General features: G+C 40.4%; 1 protein-coding gene across 2 annotated transcripts; it reads left to right on the forward strand.

The window, feature by feature from the left end:
* Positions 1-1,268: 1,268 nt before the first annotated feature.
* CCNC (cyclin C) lies at positions 1,269-18,767 on the forward strand. 2 transcript variants are annotated; one of them, XM_063329889.1, is made up of 12 exons: positions 1,269-1,426; positions 2,171-2,277; positions 5,999-6,083; positions 6,327-6,396; positions 7,953-8,004; positions 10,819-10,874; positions 12,148-12,183; positions 13,042-13,133; positions 13,848-13,915; positions 14,209-14,288; positions 16,217-16,335; positions 16,994-18,767. In XM_063329889.1, exons 1-12 carry the CDS (start codon positions 1,395-1,397, stop codon positions 17,046-17,048), a joined length of 852 nt encoding a protein of 283 aa, XP_063185959.1. In that variant the 5' UTR covers positions 1,269-1,394; the 3' UTR covers positions 17,049-18,767. The 2 variants fall into 2 exon arrangements, with proteins under 2 accessions (XP_063185959.1, XP_063185960.1); XM_063329890.1 differs by lacking the exons at positions 1,269-1,426; positions 5,999-6,083.
* The last annotated feature ends 986 nt before the right edge of the window (positions 18,768-19,753 follow it).

Consider the following 19,753-nt stretch of genomic DNA (forward strand, 5'->3'; position numbering starts at 1 on the left):
CACGGAGTGGGGTTTTAGCCAGCGAGCGATAAGAGTGTGGCTACCTGGCCTGTAACAGCCTTGCTCAGGGTCCCTCGTTGGTGGCCACGCGCTCCCAGCCCTGCCAAATGCCAGGTGGGCTTGTTCGCCTGGGAGGTGATGGCTAGCATTCAGCTAGACTCCTTCAGACTTTTAAAATACATCCTTTTTTTTACTGATCTCACTGCAAAAGTCAGGCGTAATTCTCCTAGAGCCAGTGCTGCTTGAAGAGAAGGCACCATCCTTCCCTCCATCCCTCCCTCCATGCTCGCCCTCACCGGCGTGCTGCATCCTGGGGCAGCGCAGGTACCGGGACCCCCGGCTCCTGCCTCGGTGCACCCTTCCCAGCAGTACATGCATTAATACATCTCAGATCCCGCTCAGAAGTTATGACCTGTGAGCGTTTCCCATGCCACCGCAGGAAAGGACAGGAAAAGAAAGCTGCAAAGGGTTCAGGCCCAGGTTCTTCCTGTTAAACTTAAAAAAAAAAAAAATAATTACCTCCAGGGGCTTTCTCCAATGAGGAAAATTCCAGCATGGAGCAAACCGAGCCCTGAAACCTCAGGAATTGGGTAAGGTAAAGGGAAATTTAGGTGAGGTGGAGACCGCTGCAAGACAAGTAAGTGGTCTGATGTCTAAAGAACAAAGTCAAAAGTTTATCAGGAAGTTGCATTGGGACATGGTTGAGACATCACAGGAGACAACATGTGGTCCCAACTGGGCCCTTACTGGGAGCAGCCTGGTACCGAATTTAGATAGCAGAGGTTTTACACTGGAAGAGGGCAGGTTTATATTGGACAGAAGGAAGAAATTCTTTCCTGTGAGGGTGGTGAGGCACTGGAAGAGGCTGCCCAGAGAAGCTGTGGATGCCCCATCCCTGGAGGTGTTCAAGGCCAGGCTGGATGGGGCTGTGAGCTGCCTGCTCTGGTGGGGGGTGTCCCTGCCCGTGGCAGGGGGGCTGGACTGGATGCCCTGTGAAGGTCCCTTCCAAACCACCCCGTGTCTCCCCGAAGCCACTACACCTCAGGAAAGCCCTGCACAGGCGGCGGGATCCCGAACGGCCCCCACCACCCGCGGGTCGAGGCTCTTTGGGGGCTGCCAGGCCGCGGCGGCCGCAGTCCCACGCCGCCGGGCCGCTGACGGCCGCCCGGGGCCCGCCGGGGCCCGCCGGCGGCGGGCGGAACCCCCGCGCAGGGGAACGGTTCACAGTGCCGCGTGTTGCCGGCCGGCGGCGGCGGCGGCGGGCGCGGGGGGGCGGTGGCGGCCGCCTCCTTCCTGCTGCCGGCGCGGGGGTGGCGGCGGCGGCGCGGCGGGGCCGGGGCATCGCGGGCCCGGGCGCCTCCTCCCCGCTCCTCGCTCTCTCTCCTCTCCTCCCCATGGCCGGGAACTTCTGGCAGAGCTCGCACTAGTGGGTGCCGCGGGGTGGCGGAGGAAGGGGGTGGCGGGGGGATGCGCTGCGGGCCGCCGCCGGGCTTTGTCCATTCATTGCCGGGGCGCGGCTCGGTGGGGAGGCCCGGCGGGGGCCAGGGGAGCGCGGTGGCGCCGGGGTCCGGTCTGGCAGCGGCGGCGGGGCCTGCTGGCCGGCGGAGCCCTGGCGGGAGGCGGGCTGGAGTTGTGAGAGCGGCCGGGGCCGCCCCGACGTGTGGGGGCTCTCCGTGAGGGGGAGCCGCCTCCCGGCGTCTCCGTCGGCTGCCGCCGTCTCCGGCCAAGGGGTGTGGGTGGCTGCGGTCCCCCGGGTGCAATGTGTGTGTGTCCCCAGCGGCAGCCAGGGCTGAGCTGCCTTAAAATACCCCGTGCTGGGCGCGACCGGGTCTAAACGGGTGCCCAGGGTGTACTAAATATAACGTAAACCTTCCTCGTTACCCACAGGCACCTCAGATCTATACAGCCGGTTTAGTTGATATAGCTAAAAGCTAACCTTAATCCCTGCTAGTTAGTGGTTTGGTTTGGTTTGGTTTTTTTTTTTGATATCTAACTTTGAAAACCCCAGTGAACGTTTCCTTGAGGAGGTCGTGTGTGGCTTGGTTAAAGGCCACTAGCCCTTTAGCCCCGAGCCTTAACCTGTAATCTGCTGGCACGGGGTGGCTGGAGGGGGGGCACTCTCAATATAACGCTGACAAAGAGTTGCTGAAATTATTTCCCCTTCTTTTAGTTTACAATGGATTTTGGATAAACAAGATCTGTTGAAGGAACGCCAGAAAGACTTGAAATTTCTGACCGAAGAAGAATATTGGAAACTACAGATATTTTTTACTAATGGTAAAACTGTTTTGTTTTCATCTCTGCCATAAAATCTGTACAGCATCTGCCATGTCTAAATGCAAGTTTGAATTGCTTAGAGAGTGCAGTGTTTTCATTGTGGTGTTCCGTACACTTTCACAACCTATTTTAACAAAGAACTGGAATATCAATAACATTGTCATTTGTGAGCTGTATTAACACAATTTTAGGAGAAATTACAGGCAAACTAGCTGCATATATAACATTTTAACCTGTGACGGGACAAAACATGGTACGTTTTCATATTTTCAAGAGGTTCTTACTTAAAAAGTACAAGGAGAAACAAGCAGAAACTGCTAAGCTAGCATATGAGAGGCTCAGTGTCATGCATTAATATTCAAACTGGGCTTTTGGTGGGCTTTTTGGCTGTGGTAAGTATTGTAGCTGATCTGTGCAGTCCTTTTGAACAGCAAAGCTTGGAAACTTGTTATTTGGGATCAGTTACGTTCTTTGAAACCTTCATCACAGCCTGCATCTTGCCGTGTGACTGATTCCCTGGCACCGAGTGGCTCTCAAATTGCCTACAAGTTTCTGAGAGCTGTTGGCAGGAAGCCTCTTCTCCAAAGGAGTTTGGGGCTTGTCTCTGAAGTTACCTAAGACTTACTTCATCCTGCAGAGTGTTTAACTCTAGGAATGGCTGCACTGGAGCATATCAGATTATGCAGGCACTTAAACTCTTTTGTGTGCAATTGTTCAGCATTTTAAAAAAATCTGCCTAAACAAAGGATATTGCTAAGAAGTATTTTTTTTGCAGACAGCTCTTTGAATATTTTCCACAGCAGTCCTTTAACGTACAGAATGCTTATTTTTTCAGCTATCTGGCCAGACATACTTGAGACAGAGAAGTTAAGTGACTTTCCCGAGGCCACTGGAAGATATTATGTCAGTGCTGGAATTGTATCTGTGAAAGATACTTATCCCAGCTTCTCTTTTGGCTTAGCTATTTTTATAATAATTGCGTATGCTGCAAATCTGATTGCTGTGGATACATCTGTGTTGTCGCTTACATGGCACCAGGAAATCAAGCTAGAAATCTGTTCAGTCAGTTCCTGAAATTCCTTGAGGTTAAACCAAAGTGTTGTAGCTTCATAATGCAAAAAGAGAAAGGGGGGTACTGATATTTATAAAACTGCATGTCTATGCTAATTTTCACTAGTATGAATTTGAATTATGAGATACACTTTTAAAAATGTTTCACTCCAGCATTTTTCTTGTGTAGGCAAAGATTTACAAAGTAGACAAGGTGGTTTCAGTTCAGGGTTCTCAGGATCCTTGCCTCCCATGAAGGTTCAGTGTATGACCTGCAGCAGCTGGGGAATGGCTCTGCCAACATCTCCCTTGTGCACGTACGACCTCAGCCTGCCCTGGAGGAGAGAGTGGTGCTGGGCTTTCACCCCTTCTCTAGCAGAGAGAGGCCACCTTCATGCAGAAGGCTCTCAGGGGCTGCTCTGTGCTGGTGGGAGCTCAGGCAGAGCTTGCTGTATTCAAGCCCTCGTTATGTGTTGTATCATCACCTGCCTCTGCGTAGGGATCCTGCTTTGGGTTTATGGAGCCTCCCCCTCTTCTCTCTCACCTCCTGTGTTACCTGGGTGGGGAGATGAGTCTTGGCCATGGCTTGTCACGTTCAGCATGTGTCTGCCCAGGAGATGGTTGTTGCCTAAAGCAACCAAGAAATTGCCCGGAGAAAGGCCGTTTCCTGCTGCCTCCTCATTGTGGAGGTGCAATAGATCACCAACCGATTGTATGGCCATGTGCAACTACTCGGACTGTTAATACTTTAGAGAAGGAAAGCTGTCATCTAAAATAGTTTGGAAAAGGGAATTGATGTTGATTTCTCTCTTTGGATCATCAAATCTTAGTAGAGTTTTTGGTTGAAAGGCACATTAATTGATTTCCCTTTCTGGTTTAGGGCAGAAGCTGTAATGTTTGTGTTGCAGGTTACCCAAGACATTCATATTTAAAACAATTTTTATTTAAAAAAACCACTGAAACCATGTATTTTGTAAACGTAAGGGAATAAATAATCCAGTAGTTTCTTTGGAAATATTTAAAAAATTAATTACAAGTATTGGACTTTTTCCCAGCGTATACAAGCTTCCATTTCATTAAGTCTCTCTAGGCTCTTGTCCATTTTTTTCCCTAAACCAAGCTTGATATTTTTCTGACAGCAGATGGCCTAACCGTTCCTGAAAATCCCATGGGAGTGAGAAACATATTTGGAGAATTCTGTTTAGCTTAGTATTTGGATTTTTCTGATGCCTTAATAGTAAGACAGCTTTGTAGCCCCATGGTCAAATCAAAGGGAAAAATCCTTTCAAACCTCTCAAGATATGCTCATAAATATTTTAATATTTGTACAGACATTGCATACCGAGCTTAACCTCTTTTCTGGCAGTATTGCTTGTCCTAGTGTCACTGGCAAACTAGTATCAATTTGGCATTCTTGTTTTTAGGAAAAGAGTGGTATGACATGGACAGGAACTTCATGTTGCTTTGGGTAATCAAGAGTGGATGACAAATTAGTTACCTTTTCCTATGGGGGAAAAAAAGTTGCTAATTATCAGTGCTGTTCAGGGTGTCTTTCTCCTTTTCTCCTACGTTCAGCCCTTTTTAGCCAACAGCTTCCCTTGATATTTGTGTGTTTTAAAATTTTGTGCTGCTCATTAGAAGTGAGAGTAGGGTGTACCCTGACTGTCCCCAAGCGATATGGGGTAAGGGCATGGGGAAAAAAATCTGGACTTGCGTGCTTAAGTAGAGACTAAGAATTCAGCAATGACTGATAACAGAATTGTTTGCTTTTTCCATCAGTGCTCACTGTCTTGATCTTGCTGTACAGGTTTTAAATATATATTTAAGTGTATTTTAAATTACTGTTTTGGACATTTCTGGTGAGGAGGGGAAAAAAAGAAGAGGGAGTCTTAACACAGCCGAGACTTGCATAGAATAGTGGCCGTGAAGAATTATGCGAAAAATAACAAGTAGCAACCTTCTGTTTTGCTCTGCCATTCTCTATATCTGACCCCTGCTCTTAATCCCAGCTTGATGCATCTAATTTGCTTGGCGCCTTTCCTTTGCCTGGGAGGCCAAACAAGAGCTACCTGCACAGATGACACCAGGGTTGTTTTTTGGCCAACTGGCAGAGGACCACTGTGATGGAGCAGCTGACTGCATCCTCTGGTCTCCCACCCCCTCTCCCAAGACTAAATATGTCATTTTTTTAACACCTGCTGCCTCTGCCAAATTTAATGACCATGTTTGTGTTGGCAGCTTTAGTTGTTTGGAAAAAAAACCAAACAACAAAACAAACATCCATTTTGCATGGCACTGAAAAGCCGTAGACTGATATTGTAAGTATTTGGATTTGTTTTGCTCTAAAATGGAATACCCAAGCTTTTAGCCTTCTGAGATTTGTGTTGTCATCTTAAAGGTCGTGCTCATTTTGTACACAACGAAGTCAAGTTGCCTTTCCCTTTTTAAAGGTGTCCACAAGCTTCAGGATGCAGTGCTTCTTCTTCACCTGCAGGTCTGTAGGTTTACAGCAACATGTTGTGTCACCGGAACGCTGTATCTGAACTGAGGGAGAAGACTGTGCTGCTGCTCTTTAGAATCCCCAGCACTAGTCGTGTTTTGAGATCCTTTGGTATTTGGTGTCAAATTGTTGTAAAAACTCAACTCAAGCTTTTGTTCATTTTTTTTTAAGTTATCCAGGCTTTAGGTGAACATCTTAAATTAAGACAACAAGTTATTGCCACTGCTACAGTCTACTTCAAGAGATTCTATGCCAGGTAGGACTGTTTACTATGATGGTACGAGAATAAAACATTTGCTAGGCACATTTTGGTAGCCCTTTAAAAATGCAGTTCTGTATTAAAAACAGTGCCACTTTTGTTTTCTGGATGGTGTAAAGCTTTTATGCTACTAAAGTTAACTTAAGCTTTGCTTTTTCAAAAGGAAGTGTGGTGCTCTTAATAGATTAATCGTTCTACGTGTATGAAACAACATATTATAATTTTGTTATAACATTTCAGATATTCCCTAAAAAGTATAGATCCAGTATTAATGGCTCCTACGTGTGTGTTTTTGGCATCCAAAGTAGAGGTATGAAGTATTACAATTTTTTAATGTAAAATTATGTGATGTATGAGAGAGAAACCGTTTAGGACTTTTAAACTTTTTGTCGTTCTTCATGCTTTGGGGGTTGAAACCTTCTCTTTTTTTGTATGGATTTCTATAGCAATTTAAGAAAAGGAGACGGAGAAGGCCTTCAAACATATTACTTAGTGTTTGATCTTTCACAATTTTGTCTGAATTACTAACCCTGAAGGGCCTCTGAAAACTGTAAAGAGTAATTTAAATGGCTGTTTCACTGTGGTACAGTGTTTACGTATTTACATACACTATCGCTTAAATTGTGCAGTTTGCCTTTCTGGTGTGTTTTTCCTTCTTTATGTTTACTCAAACTTTAAAACATAATTTGAAATGTTTTCCTAATTATCCTTTTCCCTTCCACGTAGTGAGGGATCTTCAGAGTTTACCACACTTTCATTACTTGAATTAAAAGTATGTTGTAGCTCATATGGCATCTTTGAGAAATTATCGTAAGGAACTGACCCATTAGGGATAGTGGTGAGAAGGCTCCAATGCCTCCACCATCAGAAGTCCACTTTGAATGTGGCCAAGAGTTAGCATCAGCTTGGGCACTGCTCTTAGTCCTCTGTAATGCAAGAAGTTTTTCAGCTGTCTGAGAAGTGTCAGCATAATGGAAAAAAATCAAATTGGCCAAATTATGATATGTCAGCACTAATGAATTTTACAGGGGGAATTCAAATGCCTAGTGGATGGTAGAAGCAGTCCTACTAAACCAGTAGTTGCATGTGATACTGTTTTCTGTACAAAGACTGTGACACCTTCAAGTGTTTGGAAGAGATGAAGGAAAGGAGAAAGGTGCAGAATATTGGAGAGAGTATTTTTTATCAGCCTGTTAATTAAGCCTTTAAGAAAGTGCAAACGTAGAGCATACGTAGACAGATTTACCTTATCTCATAGAACAATTACTAGAAGTCAGTGCAGCCTTTTTTACTATGATGCAGATGCTTTTTACTTCTATGCAGAAGCTATGGCTTCTGCAACTCTAGAGGGCAGCTATAGTGGTTATGATTCTGCTATGCACTTCTCTGAAAGAATGTTGTCCATAGAAATTTTTAATCTTGCTGACTATCTCAGCAGAGAAGCTAAGGCTTTGTGGAAACATAGTAAAAAAAGGTAGTTAATGACAGGTTTCTAAAGGCAGTTTTTTCTCCAAGCCCGTTAAGGAAAAACAACGTACCTTCTTGAAGCCCTCTTGTCTATCTTATCTTGTAGGGTGTTAGCCAGCTAAGCTTTTGTGGCTTTGGTACCTTTCGTAAATGTTTACTGTCTCTCCGTAACTCAAACAGCAAAGTAACTAATAAATGAAAAAACTCTTTACCTAAAATCCTTTAATTTACTCTGTTCACCTTAAGAAAAAAAGAAAAAGAAAGAAAAAGGGGTGGGGAAAAAAAGAAATACTGCATAAAGAAGCCCATTTTAGTAAGAAGCCATTATTTTAATTTGATAACAGTATGAGTATATGGTATTTCAGGTGGTTCAACTCATTTACCATTCCTTTTCTTCAGGAATTCGGTGTTGTTTCAAATACAAGGTTGATTTCTGCTGCTACTTCTGTATGTAAGTATTAATGATTTTCATTATACTGTAGTTAGTATAATGTAGTATAACTCTGTAGGGAGATCAGACATTTTCTTTGTGTTTTTTTTTTTTGTTCTATTTTGTTTTTAAAAGGTAGCCTTTTATCAAGTCATTGGGGGGCTTGCATGTTGACTGCTAGGAGCCAATTAAAGCTATACAGAATAAATAACTTCTGTTTTTAAATTTGGAAACAGAAGGGTCCTTTCTCTATTACTTTTTGGTTGATTCTCATTTGAACTTATGCCAAGCATAAATAAAACCAAAGTAATAAAATTAAACTATTGAGGTTTATAAACAGCCTTGAGTAGTAAATTGATTTCTGAACTACTCAAAGATAGCTTTGGAAACTTAGGGCTTTATTTGTCTGTTTTATAGCAGGTATGTCTCCAAGGAAGTACCTGTTTTCAGAATTTTTGGTAGGCTCCATACCTCCTAATTTTTTAATCCGTTTTTCCCCATCATAATATTAGTCTCTGCACGTGATACTTATTTCTAAAAATACATCTTATAACCTACATACTGTTCACAAATAAAGGCAATAAAATCACGCTGTAGGTACTTCGTTCTCTATCTTTCACACCTGCCTCGTACTTTCCAGTTCCTGTAGCTTGCATCTCATCCTTCAAGGTCTTAGTGATGGCTTCCTTAATTGAACGCTATTATTTGACCCAGAAGGTCCAGCTGCTCTCAGGAGACAATTCGTGGCTGTGCTCTTCAAAATGTAGGTCAGTGCTTTCAAAATCCCTCCTAGCTGTTGAGGGGACAGGTGACTGGCTGCATCTGTAGCCTCCACATGCAGTAAGTGCATCAGTCCATGGGGCTGGCCTTATGACAGTTCCACCATCAGGAACTGAAACGCATCTTCAGTGCCAGCATGACCAAGACCAGTACTGGATTTAGCAATAAGAGTTGCTATTTTTACAGCAGTAGCATCTCAAAGCACTGACCTGTGTGGCAGTTTTGATGCATCAGTGAGAAAGCCGGATGGATTTTGGTAAATACGCAGTAGCTGATTTTACTTGGACTTCTTCTCCTGAGCCATGCTGTTGCTGAAAATCCCAATTCTCAGAATCCCACAGAAGATTGCCCCCCCGCAGTTCTTCCTTCAGACCTAGAAGCCCTGCCTGTCCTGATAAGTGCTCTGCATGTCATGAAAGTGGGGACAAAAAGCAACATGCTTTCTCCTAGCGTTTATGTCTCTTACTCTACCTGGTCTTCCTTTACCAGAGTTGCTTCAGTAGCGTGCAGCAATTTTTTTGGAGGCCTTCATAGAAAAGGTGAAAAAAGAGGAGGTGAGACAACTAAAGAAAAGCTAATGAAAGGGATGACTAGCACAATAGTGGTCAGTTGAAAAGGTTTGTTTGCTTTTAGTTCGGTAGAAACATGAAGTTAGTAACACATGCTTCTTTGTGAGGAAGATAATCTCAGATTGGTTTCTGGCAACCTCTTCAAAAGCTTTTCACTCGTGTTTCTACGGCTCCATATGGTTGTGTCTGCAGCTTGCTTTGTGGGGAAAATGTTTTGTTTCCCTATCTGCCCCTTCAAAGTGGTTTATTTTTTTACTATGTATCTCTTCAGTTTGCATGCTTCTTGAGAAATTGGTTTTATTCATTCTTCTCCTTCTTGAACTCATTAAAATTTCCAAGCAACAGCCTAGTTGTATTGTCCTACGGCAAATTTTCCAGCAAAGGCCACCATAGGTCTAAATGTTGAATTCTTTAGTCTAGAGGACTGGCACTATCATTTCATCAAAGTGAACGGCGTACTGATTTTCTAGATGTAGTATCGGTTCATATTATACTGTCATTAATATAAGGACTATTGTCCACTTCCAGGATGTTTAAATGTTACCTGTTTTCCTTGGAGGACAGGGACTTAAAATAGATGTTAAAATGTTTCACTTGTACAAATCTCAAATCCACGTCCTCATGTGTACTTAAGTTTTTCTTTGCTCAGCATTCCAATATGAGGTCACTCTGGTTTTGCAACTTAACAGAATTCTTAACAGTGCACTATTTGTACCTGTTCTCATTGTAAAATGCATGAGGATAATTAGGTATCTAAATTAGGGATCATCATAAGCTAGAAAACCGAGGATATATTTGAACATTCCCTTGGAGGCAAGTGTCTTGAACCATATCGGATGCCTAACCAGATGCTTAGGTGTCTCTTTCAAGGAGAGAAACACCCTTGAAACGTCTGATAATCCAGTGCCTAGGACATTTGTCAGCAGTGTGGTGCATTGACTTCTTGCTTTCAATTTGAGCCTGTTTTTTGCATATCCAAAATCTTTGTGTTGTGGACATACAAGAGCTTTTGGCTGAGCTCTCTCACTCTGCCCTTGGTCTTGCTTTTCTAAGGCTTCATTACATGGTTTAAAATCTTGCATGTTGAAGGATCAAGCCTATGTAAAAAAAATCGCATCTGAAAATTCCATTTGGATTTAGTGTCGGAACTGAGATCCTGAAGAGATCACCAGGTTTGGAGTGACATCAGTGGGTAGATAGCTCTCTGAATGATAACTTGTGGAAAACTAGGTGCCCACAAGCTAGTTGCTAGTTAATCAGATTTAAGGGTGCCCAAAGCAGCAGACAAATGTCTGACTGAGTACCTGTGAGTATCTGGGTTTCAGGTGTATTTCTCTTTCCCTTTCAGGATCTTAAATCTTATCACTTAACTTTTCTCTTTCAAAAACAAACCTTTTGCGCTGCAAACAGATGAGTTAATAGAAAGGGAAAGAAGTGAAAGTATTAATTACGTAATTTTTAACATACTCATTTCTCTTTGCTGTAGTGAAAACTAGGTTTTCGTATGCCTTCCCGAAGGAGTTTCCTTATAGGATGAACCATGTAAGTATCCTGTTCGAAGTACAACTTGATCAAATAAATTAAAAGACAAATAAGTGTTAGCAGGAAATTGTGTCTTTTAAATTCTAAGAAAGAAATATTTTCATCTTCGTATGTCAGGGTGCTTATAATTAGTTTTAGATAGTTTATTGGGAAAGTTACTTCTAAAAGTAATAAACCTCCCATAACCTTCTTTCCTTAAGTTGTTGATGGGAGTGCTATAAAGAGAAGTGATGTGACTGGGTGACTGAAATAGTGATTTTTAGTATAGTATGATAATACTTTTAAAGCTTTAGCTTTTTTTGAATGTTCTTGTTTACAAATATATTGCTGCAGGGAAGGTAAATAGCCCTCGCACCTGGGATACGTCAAGCTTGCACACAGGAGCAGTTGCTTACAGAAAGCAGTTTTATTTTTGCATATAAAATGTAATGGCTTTTGAAAAATAATTTTTATTTATTAGTTAAAATTTAGATCTACCAGTGGTTTTCAAGGTGTTCTCAGTCACAATGCTGAGAAATTTTGTAGTTTTTCTTGAAACCAGTTTTGACCTGTGCTGTAGTATTTTGAAAGTTAAACAGAATTAATTATTTTTAGATCGACTGTGACAAATACTGCTTTTCACCCAAACTAGAAAGCCAAATGATATATCAGAATATAAAACATCTAAGACTTTGCAATAAAAATGCGCTGCTATTTTACAGATAAAAGCAAGTGGAAATGTATTTCGGAGTACTGCTTTCCTGTAGCCAAAGCGGTCCAGTCTTTTCTTTGGTATCACTAATACGTCACTATCTCTATGGAAAATGAGAGCTGATTTAATTGCTGCGATTGGACAGAATATTTCATATGACATTAAATCTGAAAATACTTTAAAAGCCCATTTGGCTTGTTAGTGGCCTGATGAAGAGGCTCTAATTCTACAAAAAGGACTTCTCTGTTGCTTTTAAGTATTTATACACAGGGAACAATTTGCTGCTGTTGAAACAAATCAGACAGGTACTGCCAGTGAAGTAGTCTTTCCTAGTAAACTTGATCCAAAATGTTTAAATGCATTGTTATTCTGACTGGGGTTAAGTTCTAATGATGGTAAGGCAATGGCTAATAATAGTTTGATTTTTGTTTGGTTTTGTAGTTTCAGAGGAGTTGCATTTAGGACTGTTAGAAATACGTGTTGAGAAATCCTGTGGATTCATGACGTTAAACTGGATGCCGGTTAATTCTTTCTGTTGTCTGAAACATGCTGCTGTTTAACTGTGATTTTACTTCTTTGCAGATACTAGAATGTGAATTCTATCTCCTAGAATTAATGGTAGGTGGGCTTTTTTGGTGGTTTGCCTTTTTTTCTATTTTTTTTTTTGGTGTTGCCTCAGTTTACTTTTTACTGATGAAGAATATTTTGAATTTTGTGCTATGAAATATGCATTATGCTGTCTCCCCCCCCCGCCCCACCCCCACCCCGTCTCCAATTTTAGAATGATGTCCGTGGAGGTCTAACGTTTACATTTTTCATCAGAGTTTTGCATACAGGAGTTTTATCATAAGTAACTGCATTTGCAAGAAGTTATGCTTTGGGGATTAACTTATTTTTGCAGTACACTATGCAATATGTAGTACGTGTGATAACTATGTCTCGCTTCAGTGTTCAGCACATGTATCTTAATGCGGCTTTGCCCTATAGTGTCCATACAGTTGGCTGCTTTCAGCAAGAAGATTATTCCTTCTTGTTTACACCAACCTGGGCCTGAAAAGAGGGGATTTGAGAGCGAGAGCAGTGGATTTTTTTTTTCTTTCTTCCTTTCCAAACCAGTGTCAATTATTTTGGCGTGCTTTCCATGTATGGTATTTAGTGACAGACTGTTTTCTGGCAGTGTTTTGTATTTCCAACTGGGAATTACGGGTTTGTAAGCAAATGAGGTTTCAGTGTGCTGCAGATGTGGCTTTTTCTGTCTCTTAGGGGAAAGACATTGACAGACTGGCAACCATGCTATGTAATGGTATTCTAGAGAGAGCACTGCCCTCATTAGAGCAGGGTTAGGTGTCAGAATGCTACTTAAAAAAAATAAAATCAGTAATTGACTTGTAAACCAAATGTTGTATTTTTTTAATATGAACTGACAACACATTCTGCATTGTAATCTAACTTTTATCCCGTTGACGTTTTTCCTAGGACTGCTGTTTGATAGTATATCATCCTTATAGACCTTTGCTCCAATATGTGCAAGATATGGGCCAAGAAGACATGCTGCTACCTCTTGCATGGTAATGAAGACAATGATTAACAGTAGTGCCTCCTTTCAGCAAGAAAGCGAGTATTTAACAGTTACGCTTCAGAGGTGTTTAAGCAAAAGCAGACTTAGCTATATTTGAATACAAAGGGTGCCCTAGTTAACCTGTGCAGGTATACGTCTCCGACTTAGCTTATTCTGTCTTTAACCCTGTAATGATTTTACTTTGCAGCGATCTAATTTTTATTTTTAGACTAGCTCTAATAGCACAGTTTTTTACACTACTGAATGGCGACTATGAGCAGAAGTAATCTTTTCCTATTAATGTCAGCTTTCTCTTGTATCTCATCATAGGAGCAATATATAGGGGTTTTTAGCTGTGTTATCAGAAGTCTTGAACTGTTTCTCAAACACAGAAAGACAATAAAAATACTTTTTATGCTTGCCCTTACTTACTTGTGAAAGAGGTATAATTATTTTACGGCATGTGTCAATACCCTCTGCAGAAAGACATTCATGATGCTATAACACAGTGCTTCCAAATAAACTTCTGCTGTGACTACAAGGAAAAAAATGAAAGGCTTTAAGAGATTTTTTACAAGGGAAGAGATCTCTTCCCTTGCTGTTTTGCCCTGCAGCCTTACTGTTTCTACCATCTGGGAAAATATTTATAAACTAACAGCAGCTTTTTGAAGTCATATAGTCTAAAGGTGAATAGGGCAATACTTACAAGTTGTTTTTTGCACAGGAGGATAGTGAATGACACATATAGAACTGATCTTTGTCTGCTGTACCCTCCTTTCATGATAGCTCTAGGTAAGTAACACAAGTAATGTTTCTTGTCCTGTTTAAATGGATGTATTCTGTGCCTGTCCCATCAACAAGCATTTCCTTAGAGCGACCTCGCAAGGTGCTTCAGTTTGTGTTTCATACAGTGCTGACAGTGTAGCCTTGCAATTTAGCAAGCCTTGAAGAAAAATCAGATCATGAATCCCGAGTTTCCTCTGGTGAACCGTATACTGTTTTGTCTGACTTATAAAAAATAGAATGTTTCTAACTGTATTGGGAGTGGATCTTTGTTCAATATCCATGTCGCCTGATCTTTGCAGCTTGCCTACATGTGGCCTGTGTTGTCCAGCAGAAGGATGCAAGGCAATGGTTTGCTGAGCTATCTGTTGATATGGAAAAGGTACTCTATTTTTTCCTCCCACCACCTGTTAACAGATCGACCAGAAATGGTAGTCATGGTTATAAAACTGTCGTCTTCCGTGTCTGCGATACTGATTTGAACTTCATTCAGTGATCACGTGTTAAGCACTGTTGAAATCGGGCAGATCTCATGGGAAGGGAGACAAGGTCAGGTCATTCGGTTATCACCCTGCTCTGAAAGTTAAGACAGAACCATTGTGTAATGGCAAAGTGTTGCTGGTGTTGCCATTTTTCAGATGGAAATATAAAACCTTTGCATTTTTTTGCCAGAAAAAGAATTCCCAGTGTTTTTTGTCACTCAAGATAGACTTTTAAATTCTAGTGCATGTAATTTTCTGATTCTCCTTTCAGCATCATGCCTCCATACTGTTCTCATTTTCTCCCTATAAATCTACATAGTATAGCAGAGTGTAAAATGTTCCTGACGCTTTGAGGATGACCAGGGCCGTGACTTCAGTCAGTGTTAAACAGGGGGACACCAAGATCATTCAGTTCTGAGTTTGCTGCTATTACAAATTCTATGTCAAATAATCCCCTTCATAAATTTATCAGATTCCAAGGTGCAGTTGTTCTCATACTATTAATGTTCTTCATCTTCGTTAGTTCCTTTTACTTTTTAGGTTGACTTTTTTAACCTTTGTTTAGCTCCAGCAAGCAAGTCGAACTAGTACACATACTCCTTATCACACTGTTTTTCAGTCTTTTTTGAAACTGGGAGTCTGGAATTAAATAGCATGTTATGGATGAGACGTACCATTGCCCTCTGCGCTCTGTATTGCCCTTTATCCCACTGATGATACCCTGGCGTTGTATTTGTATTCCAGGATTTGTCTTCAAATTTAAGCGCAGTGTGGATGCTGTGCTGCATCAAGAGTTCTGTGAATTACGCTGTCGTGCATGTAAAAGGAGGGTGATAATAAATTGGCAGCAGAGGGAGAACCAACCTATATTTGACAGATAAGGTTACCATAAGCTTCATACTGAACACATTTGAATGTTCACACGTCCTGGTTCTCACCCCAGTGAAACAATCTAAACTTGATTTTTTTACATTAACACCACGGACCTCGTAGCCAATTAGGACTTCTGTTTCAAAGATACATATTGTTCTCGCATTTAATCAAAAGACCATGTATTAAAAAGAAGAAAGAATTCTACTTTATTAATTTAGCGAATGATGAAACAAGTATTATCCACCTTTTGTATAGGATATTGCACTAGAAATTTAATAGGAAATTAAGGTGGTTAAGTTGCAGTAGGTAGAAAATGTCCAAACTGGTAGAGAATGCTTATGCTTCCAGAAGTGGAATATGAAAGTTCAACAATTCTTATTATGTGCATATAAGAATATAATAAGAATATATAATAATAAGACGACGACTATAGTAAGAATAAGAAGTATTTAGACACTCCTTGGCTCTTTATTTCTTGGTAGGAAGGAATTCAGACCAATGTTTTGTGGTTTGGGGCTTTTTTCTCCCTACGCTGTGTCTCTGATGTGTATAGAACTTTGATAGTCACCAGCTACTGTATTGGTCACCTAGCTGCAATCATGCTGCCAGCTGTCTGTATTTTCCGAGCAGCATAGATATAAGCTGTGACCGTCGTTGCAACTAAATAAATAAAAAGCTCTTCAGCTTGCAGGGGCGGAGAAGTGGTATATACAGTCGAATGGGAGGGAAAGTACACTGTTCAGGCTTCCATTCACAATTAAATCAGAAAACTACTTGTAGTAATGGTTGATTGCCAGACCAGATGAAATGTGAGACGGCTCTGTTTATATTATGAAAATTGTGCTACTTAATTTCAGTTTGGGGCGTGTTTAATTAATTACACACTTAAACTGACTGTGACAGAGATAAAATCACTATTGTGCCTGACCTTGCGCTCTGTTTTCTTTCTAATCAGATTTTAGAAATAATCAGGGTTATTCTGAAGCTGTACGAGCAGTGGAAGAACTTTGATGAGAGGAAAGAGATGGCTACTATTCTTAGTAAAATGCCTAAACCAAAACCACCTCCGAACAGGTACTGTACTTTCTTAATATACCTTGCATATGGAAAAACATCTTAAGAATGAGTAAATGTTTAATTTGAGGTACAGCATATGTTTTTACAGTGCAGGCCTTTCTATTATAAACAGCCCGTCTGACTGTTGAGGAGCTAGTGAGAAGCAGAACATTCGTTGTTTTATGGAACGCATTAATGTAATTAGAAGGTGATCGATACCACTTAGCAAATGTGAGGAACCGCGGTGTGAGGCTCTGTGACTGGGCCAGATTCCTTGGAACTAGGCCTGCTTGATGTCGTATTTGATTACTGCGATTAAAGATCACTGTCGGGGATCCGCACAAGCAAATCCCTGCACACTGTAATGCCGTGCTTATGTAATGTGAACTTTGAAATGTTGACTTCAGAAGTAGATTCAGCAGGCAGCTGTATGGGGATGTATTGAAATTATTATTCAAATGAATACTTAATGCGTGCTGAGAATAACCTTTGCATTTTTTTATGAAATTCAGCAGAATATCCTGACTTATTTGTGTATATGTTGAAGTATTTTCCTTCAAAAGGTTTTTACTACTTTCAGAATACTGTATTTTTTAATAAATAAATAAATAAATAATGTAATATGGTGCTTATTTTTGAAGACACGTGTTTTTGTTTTTTCTTTTCTTCCAAACAGTGAAGGAGAACAGGGTCCAAATGGTAGCCAGAACTCTAGTTATAGCCAATCTTAAAACATTCCAAAGAATTTCTTTATGGACCACTTTGACTCGAGACATCCTGGGATCTTTACCTGCGTTCATGAAATGGACAGAAGGTTTTAGTAACATCTTTGACGAAGAACTTGAAGAATAAATAGCTTGTTTGTGTCAAGCATTTTGAAAGCTTTTTCTCTAAAACTGCATCATTTTCTCTGACGCTGGAGCAAATGTACTAAGATCTTTCAGTGTAAGGAATCAAACGATAAACCCAGCTGCAAAAGATTAACACTGTCCACTCAAAACAAATAGTTCATGATCGGTTTTGTTTGCTTTGAGAAAATTGTAACTTGCCATTGAAGTGAACTATTTTTAAAGCGACAATAACCTGAAGCCTAAGTGTAACTGTATTAATGACTTGTGTTGTCTTCATTTTGTTTGTGACTGAAGGAAGATAGTGCACTGTATGTTAAATCTATTCATTACCTTGAATTTTGTTGATTTTTAAAAAAAAATTAATATGGATTCTGTAACAAGTGACACAGCAACCCTTCAGAAACAAAGCCTAGAAGAGCCTGCAAAGAATATTGTTACAGTTTTAATGAAAGCTGCAGGAATGAAATTCAGTTCCTTTTTTGGATTAGAAAAATGCTGTTTTACTCATAGATGTACTTGGATGTTTTTGCCATGAAGCGTAGTAGCCCAGCTTACCAGAGAAGTGCAATATGTATAGTGATTCTGCAGTTTTCTTAAAACATTTCAAGTGTTAGGAATGAAAAAAAAACCCCAACATACTATGAATTTTTTTGCAAGTAAATGTACTGTATGGTACTATTGGAATATTTCACAATCAAGTACAAATCTGGATATAATTGCTATTTTTTATGGTGGATTTTTTTTGTACAAAAGATATACACTGTTAGTCTGCCTTCACTGTTAGTGTGAATTTGTGTGGTTCATTAGAGAGTTTATTTAAGAGGATCAAGCTTTTGGTGAGTTTCATACTGGCTAATTTTAATTGTGGTGTTAGGAGCAACTCTTTAGAATAACTGAAATGGGATTCCTTGGTTAACTACGTGCTGGAGAAAATGAGATACCTTCAAACAGGCGGCCATATCCTGTGTTCCTTACTCAGGCAGATAATCCCACTGAAATCAGGAATTGGCCTAAATCGAATTTCTTGAGTTTTAGATAACTTTGTTTTCAATTAAGTTCTGTACAGCTTCATTTTGAATGATGATGCCGACTTGCCCGAGTATAAGAATTGAATGATAAAATAAAGTTCAGTAACATTGTCCTCAATTATTTTTTTTTCCTGAAGCAACACATTTCACTGGTCTGAAATATTGGAGGGAAGTTCTTGAAAGCCCTTGCTCTATGATGCGTCTTGGTTCAAAAAACTGTCCCCTTAAAAAAAAACAACCTGTTTTTTGCAAATACCTGTCTTTGTAATTGGCTGGTCATTCAGTGAAATACAACTGAAGTGTGTTTGTATGTAGCCCGTTAGGCTACTAGCATTTATTTCTGTTCAGGTTATTTTTGTAAAATATTAGGTAAACAAGCCCAAACCACTTTGGTGAGATGGAAAATATATACATTTTGGTCTTTGCTACTTTTGTTGCCATTTGATCCATACCTTTTATAGCCAGTTGATTGATAAAGTGGAATTTGGCTATTTACCTTTGTTTCTTGAAGTCTAAAATGTGCTATTTGTAATGTGGACTTGGGGACTAGAAATAAATCAATGCAACTTGACCACTGTGTGTAGTTCTTAAACAGGAACTATTCTTTAGGTAAATGTCAGTCTTCTCACATATACCACATAATCTGCTAAGAAAGCAAGTGTTTTGAAATTAGGGATTTCACGCTATTAATGAAGAATTCTGACTGGAGTGATTAAAAGTTTTCTGGCTGCTCAAGAGCCTTTGCAGACTTTACTTCACACCAAAATTACCTGTGTGACTTAAAACCTCAGAGCTAAAATATCAGGCACTTCTTGGTGGTAACTGGAAGTATCTTAAGTCATTTCTCTACTGGGAAGGTGAGGATAGTTTTACCAGCTCTGATTCCAGCGTAAATGGTGAAAAGCAATAAAGTACGGTTAAAGGAACTGGATTCCGTGATGACAGTTATAAAAGGAAAGCTGTAAATTGGAACAACAGGACATCGAACATAATGGGAATTCAACAGGTTTGCTACCAACCAGACAGAAGAAATCACCTTTACTGTGCTTCATTTCAAAGGAGAGAAATCCACAAAAATTCATTAGAAGAGTGGTAGCTGAAACTCTTCACAGATTACATGGTTGTAGGTGACAGCGTAATGTCAAAGCAAACACAGGCCATCTATGCCAAAAAGAGTTAAAAAAAAATCTAAAAGGAAGCAAAATGAACTGGACCAGACAAGTTATTTAACTTAATTGTCATTTGAAAATCAAGTTACATCCACATAGGGAAGATACAGAGAAAGACACAGAAAGGATTATCAACTTTGACAAGATACAAATAGCTTGAGAAACACCTTGCAAAAAACCTACCAAGACTAATAAAAACTAATTAAAAGAAAAAATAGGTATACAGTGGCTTTTCTGTTAAAATAAAAATCCACAACTCTTCAGCTCAGGAAAGATAGCAGAGGTCTAGAAAAATCTAGAGTGGTGTGAAGACTGATGAGGTGTCAACCGTTCACCACTTCTGACAGAAGAAGCAGGAGGGTCTGATGAAAACAATACATGGCAGGTT

Source organism: Chroicocephalus ridibundus, chromosome 3, assembly GCF_963924245.1.
Source record: "Chroicocephalus ridibundus chromosome 3, bChrRid1.1, whole genome shotgun sequence".
Classification (NCBI taxonomy): Eukaryota; Metazoa; Chordata; class Aves; order Charadriiformes; family Laridae; genus Chroicocephalus; species Chroicocephalus ridibundus.